Source organism: Simochromis diagramma, unplaced genomic scaffold, assembly GCF_900408965.1.
Source record: "Simochromis diagramma unplaced genomic scaffold, fSimDia1.1 OVJJ01000421.1, whole genome shotgun sequence".
In the NCBI taxonomy this organism is placed as follows: Eukaryota; Metazoa; Chordata; class Actinopteri; order Cichliformes; family Cichlidae; genus Simochromis; species Simochromis diagramma.
The window spans coordinates 5034110-5048579 of record NW_024387250.1 but is presented as its reverse complement, the minus strand read 5'-3'; the positions used below and the strand labels follow the sequence as shown (position 1 = coordinate 5048579).

The following is a 14470-nucleotide window of genomic DNA, read 5'->3' as shown; positions in this document are numbered from 1 at the left end:
ATGGTAAACATTTTGCTCACTATCTGCTATACAGAGAGGCCTCTCTGCTAGAAAGAAGTATACAGGACTGATATTAGCCTCCTAGCTTGCTTACAGCATCATAATGCTTTCAGTTTGGTGCGATGGCACATAAGAGGTCAAACCCGATCACCAAGGCACAGCATAATAACTGTAAGTAATCTAAATGTCTTGATAACCGTGACAAGTGTTTAACTTACTCGTGTTATGTGAAACTAGAATGAGAGCACCTTAGCTGCCCAGCCCTAAACTCAATATGTTAAAATGCGCTATATGTTTGTGCTGTTGTGGGTTTTAAAAATATTTCATCAGCCTAAAAAGAGACTGTACCAGCTTCCTCTAAAACGACTTTCTTACCTCACAGCTGGTCCAACATACGGTAAAGCTTAAAGCTACTTGATGTTCAGTATGGCTAAGCTTTCAGTCCAAACTACTATAGATACAAATGATTGCTGTCACATCTTGTGCTAGATAATATTTTAGAGAAACCAGGCTTGCAAGGCTCCTTGCTGCCGTTAGCGTCCTGGATAGTGAGTCCGACTTCACCCACCCACCACAACACCCCTGAACATCAATAAATTTACACATTACACAACTGTACTGTGCCCACTTGCAGGAGCCTGTGCAGGATTTAGTGGCAACTTGCGTGAGGCTGCCGCTACCACCAGCTGAAGTCATCCAGCAGCACCCCTCCCATTCTTATGTTGTTGAAGAATATGCAGTTTTCTGTCACGCCACTATAAAAAACCTCGCATTTTAAAAACCTGGTGGAGCGGGCCAGCTTCTATGATGGGGACAGAATCCTTATGGAGATATAAAGGGTTCATTCAAAGCCAATAAGAACACAATGATTTTAGTTATAGGTGATTGTTTCACTAATACACAGTGAGTCGTTAAAAGGGGGAGAAATCTGCTTCCAATGTAACTTAAAAAAAATTAAACTACAAACTTCTTTCATATAAACGCGCTGAGCAAAAGCACAGAACCTGAATAGACTTGTTACTCTCCGAGCTCCGTCGGGCATGTCAGAAAAAGGAAACAAACCTGTGCTTTTGCTTCAGTAATCGGTACAGACTTAATATAGTCTTTGTTTTCTTCCTCCGCGCCTTTTCAATTCACTTTTAATGAAAACAGCTGTGAACCACCACCCTGCATGTTGCAGTACAAAAGTAGCTGTTGTTCCATTAAGTTACAGCCCGCACAGATTTCAGATGCACTTTTTGCGAATGTTTGCTGACATGCTGCAATGTGCTTATTTTCTGAAATGACTCCCAGTCAACTGTGGATGATATCATTAAATTAAAAGGTGTCTAAATCCGGCTCTCGAACTGACTCCAAACATACCAATTAGAGTCTCCAGTCTTTGGATGGCTCTCGTGTCTAAAGTATAAACAACCATATTTAAGCGGTCTTATTTCGTTCCATCCTCAAACTTGTCATCAAAGTGACCATTGAATGTGCCATTTAAGGCTCTCAGTAAAGTGGAGACAAACAAAGTCCTGTCAGTCTGCATACACAGTGTACCAGTATTAAACATGTTAAAGGGCGTAACTCTGGTTTCTGCAACTTGGGAGACACTTTAATGGTTATGAGCATCAGTCCTATTAATAAAATGACATTATATTAAATTTAAGTGTAACAAAATGGAGACAAAATAAATCACTCAGGGGAAACGACTGTCTGCTTCAGCTCAGCTCAGCTATGAGGGATTATTACATATACACTGGATTCAGATGGCGATGCTCAATGAGAGGACAAGTTACTCCATTCATACTAAAGTACACGTAAATGTCTGTATCATATTTAATGTCAATCCACCCAATGGTCAGCAATTTCACTCAAAAACAAAGGCAATGACCTCATGGTTGGGGTAAAAAAACAGTTCTTTCTCCAATAACAGATGCTTTTCATGACATACACAGACAAAAAAAACAAATACACTGGCAGGTGGCTGACGGAGGTGGTGAACCTGTGGGTCAGGCTCCCCTGGAGTGCTGCTACCGCAAGCGTGGAGCGGTGTGGATGAGAAAAATAAAGAGCTTTCGATGGGGAAAAATAGATCAGTGATGCCCTTTAGCTGAGCTTTAATTCAAATAAAAATTAAATAAAATGATATTGCACTGGAAGTGAACTGCATCATGTGTACACTGTGGCTAAATATAGTTCATAACTGTGGCTCCCTAGACAACAACAGGAAAGAGTTCACAGTGTGGTCATGGATAAAACCTTGAGATGATTGAAAAAAGAGATGGAAGGAGACAGGACGCAGAGGGGAAGTGTTGAGAAGTACAGATGAAGGCATTTAGGGACTCGGGTACTGAAAGAAAATGAAGCCTTGGTAGTACGAGTCTATTGTGCATTCGTGCCTACGGGAGTTCATGAAATAAACCTCCCCTCTGACGGACCGACCACTGGGAATCCGATTACCATCTTACCAAGAAAAGAAAGTATTTCTGCCCACTATATCTTTCTTTCTGCTCACAAGAGACTTATTATACACCTGTGTGTCCACCACATTGTGACAGAACTGAGAGTCCTGTGAGACTTTCATTACACACCTGGGGTACGACGCCCCACATGAATAGCATACATCAGGAAGCGATTGCGTGCCAGACGTCACGCTGCAGCGATAGAAACATCTGCAGTGTCTCCCAAAGAAGATGAATTTGTTTACTGTGGGAGAGCTCAGAGAGCTTCCACCATTGATCTGGCTGGCGGTGTTGGCTGAGTGTTTGGGGGCTGTTCGAGTCAGGAGAGTCAAGTCAGCATGTCACAGACAATTAACGGCGTCCTCAGACAACCCCACGGAGACGCTTTCCAGGGAACACAGGAGCAACAGAAGGGCCCGGATGGGAAACAGAGCACAGGCCGAGGAGGCAGCAGCATCTCAAAGGGGGGAGGGGGACCAGCGGATTGAGCCTTTCATGTGGTGATTTCATGACTCCCTCCTGGAAATAATTTTATCTGTGTTTTTTTTTTTTTATTCATCTTTGTCTGTCTCTGCTTATCTGCTGGCTCTTCAGTTGTGCTGCTCTGCACTGCAAACCACAGTCATTTCTTCAACAGAGATATTGAAAATCTGAGGGGGGAGAAAGCACCTTTGTATCAAGGTGCAAAAATTAAATTGGTTCCCTAAAATTTATTCCAGCAAAGTGTCTAATTTGCAGCTAAGAGTTTTTTCCCCTCCCCTTCGGACTAGGTGGATTTTCTGTCCCTGCAGTGAGTGACGGGCTGAACAAATTTCCACAGGTGACTAGGTTAATAGCTATACATCTGTCCACTTAGGATAGAGAACATCCCACAGAATATGCAAATTACGATATCATGAAATTATGTTGTTCCTAAGAGGACTCCCAGTGTAAGTGCAGCTTAATGTATACATACATTTACTGACTGATTGCCCTTTTTTGTAGCAAAGTGTTAATTTCGAGCTTTGAAACCGTGCCTATATGGGGTGTGTGAGAGACTACGGGTGGTGGAAGGCAATGAGGCATGGGATAATTAGAAGAGATTGTGTCCCCTTAACCACTTTTTCCTCTAATAGCTGCCCTTCTGAAACGCTCACCCTAACACCGGAGACAAAGAAAAATCTCTTCTGTTTTAGTGGTGCATATTATGCCATGTCTACTAGCACACACAGCAGCTCAGGGGACTGTAATTATTTCCTGCCATTTCTCTTGAAGTCTATTTTCTTCTGCTACGGGTCGGCTGTAATCACATATATAAAACTTAATATAGCACAGACTGTTGCGGCTAGCAAAAGAGAGCAAAATCACCCATGGAGCCATCATAGGGGCTAATGAAATTAAATCTTTAACAAGGTGAAGCAAAGTCCTTTCTCACAGCAGTCAAGGCCCTCAAAGGCGCTGCCGTCATGTCGACTCTTCCACATTTAATTAAGTTTTTTAACACTTCAGCCTCAAGTGGCTCCGTGCAGCCGGGGGCCTTTGGGAGACCCCTGCAAGACCTGCACAGACTGGAGAGAACAACAACACCAGCTGCCGCCGCGTGTACCTGCATCCGGAGCGCACGTCCTCAAAAGCGCTTCTAGTAAGACCGAATCAAATATAGAGAGAAGAGCTTTACAGAAAACTGCAAATACAGCGTGGATAGGAAATACTCCAAGTTTGTCCTGAAAAGTCTTTCTTTTTTAATATAAAAGTGCTAAATGACAAAGTTAATTACAGCCTTATGGGTGTAACACTTCCTAGTCTTACTCACATCTTTCAGTTTCCATCAGTCACATTTTGTATGAGGCTAAAGGTAGGATGCAGAGTTTCTTGAATTCCTCCAGCGTTATATGTAAAGTAGGTTAGTTTGCTGACACATAACATTCATACCTTTATGAAAACTGCTGCCAGAATAGAGAGAATGCCATTTGCCTGTGTGTTATCTTCTCTCCCCAGATCCTGCTTTATGCACAGGCAAGGGCACCGGTTTGGCCTCAGAACATCTACACCAGGATGATGTGCGCAAGTAAGATAGGCAAGCAGAGAAATGATGTGCACACGTTTGTATTTGTGTTACATATGCATAGAGTGTAGGTGCACATGGTTGGTTAGAGATACATCAAAGATAAAACACAATTACGGTAAATTACATTAATTTTAAAAATGTGCCTTTGCCCTTGAAATGCTCATTTAAGCAGTCACACTCTCCTACTTGACCAAAGCTGTGTCCAACTAGATGTGACCGCCTCGGCTTTACTCCTAACAGTCGAGTCACACAACATGTAAACATTTCCTTTTCCTGATAATGCAGCATTTCACGCCGAGTTTTCCCAGCCCAAAGGCTTTACGGGCAAATATCATGGTATTTCCATTTGTAAGCCCCGGGGCACGGCAATCTGGAGGGGACTGATTTGGACAGTTCTGATCTACCAAATGTTTGGAATATGTTTCTCTGCCTCTGGGCTGAAAAACACATTTTCACTTTTTAAAAAAATACATTTGTAGAATTTCATTGAACAGTATTTTTTTTTTCTTTGGAAATGTCTAACAGATATAGTAGTGCTGGGCGTAAACAAGTCTGTCTGCCATGTCAGCTGAAATGCTTCAACCACTAACAAAGTTACGTGAAGCAGTAAGTACATCCCGTCCTGTTCAGGAATAAACAAAATTAAATTGTTCTGTGGAAAAGGAAACTGGAGCAAAACACAAGACGAAATTTGATCATTTATGACTTTTGGAGAAATTACTTCTTGTAGGCTCATTTTTGCTCATTGGTTTGCTGAAATTTCTGACCGCTCTTCAATGCAACAGTCTTTCAGTTACAAGATGTTTGAGGATATTATTAGTTTCAAGTCTCCTCGCAACTTCTTAGAATTGGATTTAAACAGTAGAATCTACCGGAGGTAGATGTGACTGATACATAAACACACAGAAGACTGTAGTTAGATTTTAAAAAAAAAATAAATGACTGCAGGGCTGAATGGTTCATGGTTGGCAGAGTGTGTGAGTGGACATGTGGAGAGCTGGGTGGGCTGCTGGCTGTGAAGAGCAGTGGGGGCACTGTAGCTGAACTAAGCAGAGAGCCCAGAGTGTGGTGAAATAATCCAAGCAAATAAAGAGTGAAATCAGCCAAATCGGCTGCTGTGCTCCGGATTTGACTGACGAGGTGGTGCAGGGCAGCCAACTGAGGTGGAGCAGAGTGGATGACGGGTGAGAGAGACGCTGCAGGTGTGGTGAAGAGGACGAGGTGATAAACTTTTTAGCCAACTGTGAGGTCAGTTTTGAAATCCGCGCAGTGATCGGCTCCTTTTTTTTTTTTTATCTTCTTTATTTTAGGGCTACTAATACCACCAGTCATCCAACTTTTCCATAATGATGTTCTTTGACAATAATTAAGTCATAAGTGGATTCTAATAAACATTTTAATGAAATAAATCATTTGCAATGTTAAGAAATCCCCTAAAATGTAATCGTAAATACTCGTTTTGTCAAATCTTACTTGTAATTGGAAACATTTGGTGAAAATGAATTCATTACGCCCAAATCTTGGTGTCCATTTGAATAGTTTTGTGCTTATGCAGAGCTTATTTAGAGAAGTATACAATCTGTGCATCCCTCAAACCCCCCCCCCTGTATACTGTAGGTCACGGCAAATGGAGGAAGCACCACAAACACAAACCAAAAGTAGGGTTATAATGAAAAGCACAGACAGTGTCTGTATTGGACACTTTGTTTCACTTCAGCTCTTTGTAGGTTTGCTTTTCGCGGTGCTGACTGATGGACTAACAATAGCGCAAGAAGAGTAGCCACAGGCCACAGACTCGTATACGGGTTCTGCACAAGACCAGCATACATGCATTAAAAAGCCATTATGTGTTCATTAGCAGATGGACAGATATCTGTCTATCTGCTCTGCTCTTTTTGAAAACGTAAGCATTACATTTGAACCACATCTATCTGACTGTTGATATAAGCATCTTGACACTAACATTTTCGCTCTACAGGCAAGCCCCAAACAAACTGGCAGATGACAGAAATCTACACCACTTGTAGATAATTTTCCTTAGAGTGAAATGATTTAAATCCCCTGCCAGACTGAAACACACCCTCAACCTTTTTTTTTTTCCCTTGAAGTCTTTAAAGAAGCCTTTAGATCGTGCCACGATAGCCCCCCACACACACTTCATTAGCAAAGAGATATACAGAAACTCAGTTTTAGATATTTAAATAAGACAAGTTGCTCCTGTCATTCTCTGTGGCATCAAATCTGCACATGAAAGTGTGATAAATGTAGGGATGTGCTTCATTTTTGTCATGTTAGTGATCTTTTTTCTTGATTTAAAATACTGTGGAACACATCCAAAATAATGTACAAACCGGCGGACAAACGGCATTAAACCTGAGGAACAAAACCAATTTCTGCTACAACAACAACAACAACAACTGCTTCATTATGACAGCAAAGACAGACACATTAAATGGTCCCAGTCTATCCTGGAGGCTTTGTTAAGTTTTTGCCGCGGTGGTCAGTGTTTGATCTTGGTCTACAAAGCCCGACAATGCTCCATCAGTGCCCAGGAGCGCCACGGCGGCAGCTGTTATCAAACCACCAAACATCAGAGGAGAAACAGTCCTCTCTGTCCTTGACTCCGGCACACGCTTATTGAAGGAAAAAGCCTCCAGCGCTCTCTGTGCTTTCATAAAAAATAAATGTGGCATCAAAAAGGGCAGGTATCGGGTATCACCAGTGTTCGGTGTATGCACAGTCACAGAAGCCACTGAATATAATACTAGCGTTATTGAGATCCCATATGTCTGCATTATTATCAAGTATGACAATTAGAGACACAGCTGCACCTCCTGAGGCTTTCCTTCTCTGTTCATGCGGCATGATGTTGTGATTTACTATACAATATAAACAGGCAGCAAGTCACCCTGCAGATGGAGCCACGATAATTAGCAAGCAAACACAGATAGCTAAGTATACATTCCCCACATCACAAATAGCCGAGTCGGTTTGCTTTTCTCCATCCTTACCTGGCAACATGTTCCAGAGCTTTACTTTATTGTCACCTCATGAATAATCCATTTGCTGCAGAGCTTATCAAAAACCCCAGACTCAAACAAATCTGACCGTTTTTTTTTTGCAAAGGCTGAGAACTTTCTTTCACCCACCCCTCCAAGTAATAAAACTTCCGTAAGTCGTTTGATGCTCTTATTAAAATATTTTTAAACCTCAAATTATCTTCCCAAACATGAATTCTCAAGTGAAGGACTCGAGCGCGTAGACAAAGCGCCCGCGAGCACACCGCCAAAGAGAATTTCGAAGAAGACGAACTTGAGCGGAGCTGGAGGAACGAGGCCGAAGAGGGGCCAGCAACAGTTACAAGATGTGTTGCTCTCCGAAGGAGCAGCTGACTAACTCTGAATCCTAAGCAGAGGAAAGTTGTGCGTTTTCTTTTTCCTCGAGGCGCTAAAAGACCAGTTGTGTTGTCTGAGAGGGCCAGATGGGTCTGCGCTCTGTGACTAAAGTCCGGGCACACGCACACACCTCCAGGACCCTCAAGCTCATCAGCATTCACAGTAAACGCTTGCTGTTTCCCCCCTTTTCTCTTGTCCTACACTCATTTTCTCCTTTTTCCTCTCTGCTGATGGCTCCATGGGGAGGACTGGAATCGTTACTGTTTATCCAGTTAGTCCTCAAGGGGGTTAAAAAAGAAAAGAAAAGAAAAGAAAGAAAGACTAGGAAGCTCAGCCAGCAGGACACAGACACTCAGAGACAGAGAGAGAGAAACAGAGTGAGAGGCTAAGCAGAGACAAAGCTTGGACCTTTACACTGTTAGCAAACATTGCGGTAGGGAAACCAAACACCGCCACCCAGACAGAATAAAGCTTAAGGTTTCACTTTTATTCCCAACAGACTGAAGCAACCTTCCTACAACTGCTCTCAGATTTAAACCCTTCAATCCTGTTTCACATGGATCCTGCAAAAAAGGTTTCCAAGCTCCACAAACACGTTTCCTGCCTAAACAACAGGATGATGTCAAATAGTCTCGGAGTTAATTTCAGTTCACTTTCACTTCTGCAATGACTCTTAAGTTTCATAACCAATACAGACCGGGCGCATCACTGGATCAGTCAGTAATATGTGTGTGCATGCAGGGAAAAAATACAGGAAACCTGTTGGGAACACCTGCGCTGCTGCAGTTGGTGAAGCTCTAAAAGAGGGTGAGGAGAAAGAGAGGGTCACCCACATATCGTCGTAGCGCCTCGCTTTGTTCTCGTGCTGAGAGCACTTCAGTGTGCTGTTTGATAAATGCTGAAGTACGCGGAGAGAAAGTAGCAGAAGAAAGATAAAGTCCGTGCAAGACTGAATGTGGCCACAGCTGTACTGCTGGTTTTCTTTTTTATTACTGATAAACACGATGAAAAGCCTAATTTAAAAAGAACCCCGATGCTTCAAAAAGCACAAAGAGTAATATTTAGTCAGAACCTTAAAATCAGACAGACACTAATCGTCGTCTCTGAAGCTCATATTTTCACAAATCTTTGCGTTTTCAGATTAGAAATTTGTGGTTAAAATCTCCTTGACTATTAAAAATTCAGATTAAAAGCAGCAAAATATAAAAAGATAAAAGTGTTCCGAGTTGGTGATTCGACTCAATTATTTTGCAAAAAAAACAAACGGCGAACAATTCGCAAACACAAAGAATAAAAGAATAAAAGAATAAATCCTGCATGTGCTGCAGCACCTTAAACTGCAAAACCGGATGGCCTAAAGGTGGTTTCAGGCACAAATAGAAAAAAAGCAGCCCGAGCTTTGACATCAGATGACAAATCTCAGTTCAACCCACAGGCAGCAGAAATAATTTGTTTGTGAGGGAAATGTAATGAAGAATTTACGTTTCTGTGCTTAGATTGCCGCCCCCGCCATTAACAAAAAAAAAATTCACTTTCTGATTGTTCTCTGACAGGACACCTGGGATAACGTTCTCTACTTCCCACCTTCGCACATTTTATCTTCCGCTCTCGTCACACAGAATTAAAACCGTTTTGCTTTTGTCTGGGCTCAAGCTGACATTTCTGCCAATCTTCCTCCGAGGCATTTCACTAAGTTGTTTTACAACATTTCCACCCTGTCGAGCCCAGTTTGAAGCAATGACGCAGTAAAAATGGGGGGAAAAAAGGAAAAGAAATTAGAATAATTACGTTTTAAACCATCTGGAGAATTTTCTTCCTGTGGGTGTTTGAGTGACAGTAAATACAATATAACTTAAAGTGGCATCAAAGAGAAACACTCGACTCAGGCTTTGGGAACGACTACAAAACAAAAGCTGCAACAATATAACCGAGGCTTTGTTTGCTCTGGGAAAATGTGAGGGAACTATTTTTTTCCCCCACAGTGCAAAAAAACAAAAAACAGACTTTTTGAAGAGATGTGTGGCTCTCAGAGGCTGTTAGGTTAGGAGTGACGAACCTACGAAACAGCACTGCACATTAAGACGTTTATGACGACAGTGCCGATGCTGAGGTTTGATGATATTTAACAAAGTTTTGAGAAAATGGTTTGAGTCATAAAAATTTAAGGGCTAGGCTTCGGTTTGTAACAAAGGGGGGGGGGTGACTGTCAACGGGAAACTGAAAACAAACAGCACCGTTACTTCCTCCATCACTCCAGACTGGAGTAACAAGGCCACTTACAGGCCTTGTTAGGGACTTGTCCAGATTTTGGGCAGCAAATATCAAAGGTGTGTTGAATTAGATCTTTCTGCAAATCCATTCGTCCAGGGAACAAAAACTACAGATAACAACCGTCCCATATCTGTCAGCTGTGTCCCTGCCCCTCAGATTTATGACCCGGTTTATCCCATAAACTCTTCACATACCTGCTTGTCCTTGTCTTTAGCTTTCCCGCTGCCCGACACCCGCGACGAGGTGACATCACGGGGGATGACAGACATTTGGTGCAGTGGCATGTTCATCCCAGCAGAGCCAACCGGGGGGGGACGTTCACACACACACTTCCTGTCCCGCTGCCAGAGCAAAGGGCATGTTGGTTTGAACTACGACACCTTGCCAGTACCGCCCCTGCGGAGGACACACATTACATCAAAATTAAACATGAGCATCGTTTTCTGTCGGAGCAGCTGGAGAGATGAAATGCAAATGTGGAGTAAGAAGCAAGAAATGACAGCCCTGAAGTGGTACAGCTGCATTTTAAACACTCAAGTGTGTTTTCACCTGGTTTGCTCATTACTCGATTGACTTCTTTAGGGATTCTTCAGGGTTTTTTTTAAGTCTAAGTTGATTAAATTCAAACGCTGACGAGTGTGAGTCTTCGCATTAGAGAGCCAACCTCTAGAGTCTGGCTATTCATGTGTAAATATACCTAGCTCTTTTTATTTATGGTAATGTGGCTTCAGTTACATATGATGTAAGGGAAGAAGGAAGGAAAAAAAGGATGTCTATACAACAGATATCTGCATATGAATGTGCAGCATTTGCTGGCAGATATTTGACACTGGAGGCTCTCTGTTGGTTTAGTTTAGTTAAAGTAGTCGTTGAAGTAGTCGTTTATGATAGTTTTGTATTTTCTAATTAGCTTTTTTCCCATTTTACTTTGACTTTTGCATGTTTCAGTTTAGTTTAGTCAACTGTAAGAATCTTGGTTGTAGGCACCAATCACATTTGAGCACCGCTGAGTTGCAAGCAGATAAAAGGCCCGTGTGGAGACCCTATTGTTAGCTGAGACCTGAGAAAACCTAAAATACCAAGTGCTGATGATGTGTTGATCATAAAATTTAGACTTGGGTTTTGTTTTGTAGATTTATGTTGCATTTATGTGCAAAACTGAGTAGGTATAAGTGTATTCTTAGTGATTATTACGAGGCATCTGTGTATTTTAAAGACATCTATGTTGCTGTATTTAGTGTTTTATTATCAAACTTATTTTACTAGTTTACGATTTTAAATCAGAACAAAACGAAAGCATTCCCCATAATCACCTCTGCCCTTCTGACCCGGAGTACAGTGTTAAAGGACCTTCAGACTTTCCTCAAATCCCAAAAGCACAGTCAGCTACGACTTTCCAAAAAGAGAGCCGTCTCTGAACAGCACGAGCGCTGAGTGAGATATATTACCACAGGGGTGATTTCCAAAGTGTAAACCATATCACTGCGGGGGCGTGCATGAATTCACTTTTGTTTTTCCAGAAACCTGGATTCAGACTTTCTGCAGCAGTGACTGGTGGCGAGTCGGTTTCTCTTTCAATCTGATTGAGTCAGAGTCATGAAAGCAGCAGCGGCAGCAGCGTGGGACTGTCCTGTGGAGTTACACAAGAGGTTTTACACACAGGTCGTATTAACTTCAGTTAATGCAGCCATCTGTACTCCCACTGACAGCAATTAAGCTGTAGCTCCTTCTCACCACTAGGCTGTATATGTGACTGTGTGTGTGTTTGCACGCAGCCCAGCCTGCCAAACAAACCCTCAAGCTCCACAGTATGAAAATGACTGGATTAAGACACCAAAAAGCAAGCGGGACAGATGGGAGGTCAGTAAAATGGCAGTAATCAGAAACCAGTGCAGGAGGGGGAAAAGCGGGGAGGTTGGTGGCGGCACTAATTCAGGGCTTCGGACTGAGAATGCCACACAGTCTCACTGAGGAGACGATCAGACCATCGCAGCCAGAGCTGTCACTTCAGCTCATCACCGCACTGTATCTGATAAGTACTCAACAAGATGGAGAGGTGATTACGCACCATCAGCAGACGCATCAGCTTCTTGTGCAACAGCTGGCAGTCTCAGCTTGATGTCAGCAGACAGTGTGGGGAAGGGGGGTGTAATAAAGAGGCAGCAGAAAGCACCTCGGCACCCAAAAACAAACAAAAAAAAGAAAACCTACTCTTAAGTGAACTAACAAACAAACTGCAGGCTTGTCTCAGACCCAGTGGGAGAATCAGGGCTGCAGTAGAGAGTGCAGAAGTATCACAAACCAGGATGAACACCCTAATCCACAATCGGTCCAGAGTGTAGCCACTCTTTGCCTTTAGACTGTTATAACATCATAGATGAATATCACACAGCATTGATATGGCAATAAAGTGTGCATCATGTCTGCTTTCCTCTTGCTATAACACAGCATTTTGATTTAAACATGCAGGCAGTAATGGTTAATACACCAAATTACCAGAAAATAGCAATGCACACTAATTCAACATGCAGAGAATACATGCATATTCATTGCTTCTTCTCCCCTCATATGTAGGCGGTATATATCGAAGATGATCATCTTGCACCATATTTAGAATCTCAGAATCACTGATGCCGTCATTACTGTGGGAAACGTGCTGCGACAGTATTATGAGATACTCCTTCTTTCTCCACACGTAATCACTTGTGTAATTGTTTATCCTTGCAGATGCTCTAGAAAAAATACATAAATACATTGATTTTTATAAGCAGTGGCACTGAAAACAATAACTGTATCAGTGGAAACCTCCTTTCGTTTAAAACATTCAAGGCTGCTCCTAATGATCAGTGCAACTGTTTGCAAATTATGCACATTACTAAATGCTTAAATAATACAGCCTTAAATTTGTTTACAGCTTCATAATGGTGCGTAATAAACTGTTTATTTTTAACATTTCTGTTGGGTTAAATATACATTTTGGCCCGTCTGTTTTTGAAATCAGTGAAGTAACAACAAATGCAGATATTTCACCAATGGCACAAATAGGCCCTGAGCGATAAGGCGATTACACTCTCATGATTATTAGGACCTGAACCCAGCTGAATACTTAGCTAACCCTTTGAGGTCCACACCAAGAAAAAAAAGCAATGGAAACATTTTTTGTTTGCATTTCTTATTGACTTGGGTGAGTAATAACCACAATCAATATTTTTTTTTCAATAGACCCTGTAGTTTTTAAAATATTGATCTCTACCAAATGGTTGAGCTGTCACTTCATGGTAAAAGTATGAAATGCAAATACAAGTACAGTAGATAATACAGTCGAAAAAAATCAAATAAAGGGCCAAATTATAATCAAATTAATGACAATAACTATTCAGGGCATTGGATACAGTTTATTTCTAGTAGCATACCAGTGATCATTGCTGGTTTTCATTCCATCAAAGGAAACTATTATATCAAACAACAAAATACATATTTTTTTAATCTGCAAATGAGAAAAATGAGAAGCAGCACAAAATATTCATATTCAGGCCACGTCTGATTGAATGCTACTGTGCAAAATCATTTTTCTTTAAAAAAATAAAATAAAATAAAAACAGTGGAAATCAAGCACATCTGCTTGTGGTTTTGGTCGTGGGGGTCTTAGGGTGTAGCATTTATTCTGTGGTCTTGGAGAGCTGACTCATGGTTGTCCAACTCTAGATGCTGGCTTGTTAACTTGGTTCAGACACAACCAAGCAGAAACCTTTTGAGAGCCATCGGTTTCTGGTCCAGTAGGGCACCGTCCCTCTTGTAGACCAGGTATTCAAGTCAAGGATGTATCCGAATAATGGAATATGCCATCTCCTTAACTTGTAACTTATAATTTGTCTTATACAGGTGTAATATATCAGAAAGCTTAATTCCTCCCATATGCTAATTATATACAGGATGAGTGATTGGCATGGAATGGTGATCTTTGCATTGGACTCTTTGCTCCGCCGTTTGACCGATGAAAGAGGCATGAACCCACAGGCATTGTTTAGGTTGACACATTTGGTGTCAAACCACTTTATTGCAATCAGAGCTTCATCAGACCTGTAATCAAAGGCTCCATGGCCCTTCTTCATCAGGTCTTTGTCTGCCATCAGGGAAGCTCCACCAGAGCAGTTTGGTCATACAGTACCAATGCACCTGACACCCAGGGAGGTGTGCAAGTTCTGGCCTAAGCTGAAACTTGTGAAGAGCTGAGGTTCTTTAATGGGTTTGCATACTGTTTTTTTACAACTTTGGCCCCTTAGAGGTAGCTTCTGTTCCTTTTCACTGAG

At 41.9% G+C, this 14470-nt stretch overlaps 1 protein-coding gene across 2 annotated transcripts in view; it reads right to left on the bottom strand.

Annotated features, from left to right (window-relative positions):
• The window catches only part of march8 (membrane-associated ring finger (C3HC4) 8), a 90119-nt gene that overhangs the window by 53418 nt on the left and 22231 nt on the right, over positions 1 to 14470 (bottom strand). For both annotated transcript variants that reach the window (XM_040001451.1, XM_040001450.1), the window contains exon 2: positions 10355 to 10556. In XM_040001451.1, coding sequence (XP_039857385.1) covers positions 10355 to 10450 — 96 coding nt within the window. In that variant the 5' untranslated portion in view covers positions 10451 to 10556. The remainder of the gene's footprint in view (positions 1 to 10354; positions 10557 to 14470) is intronic.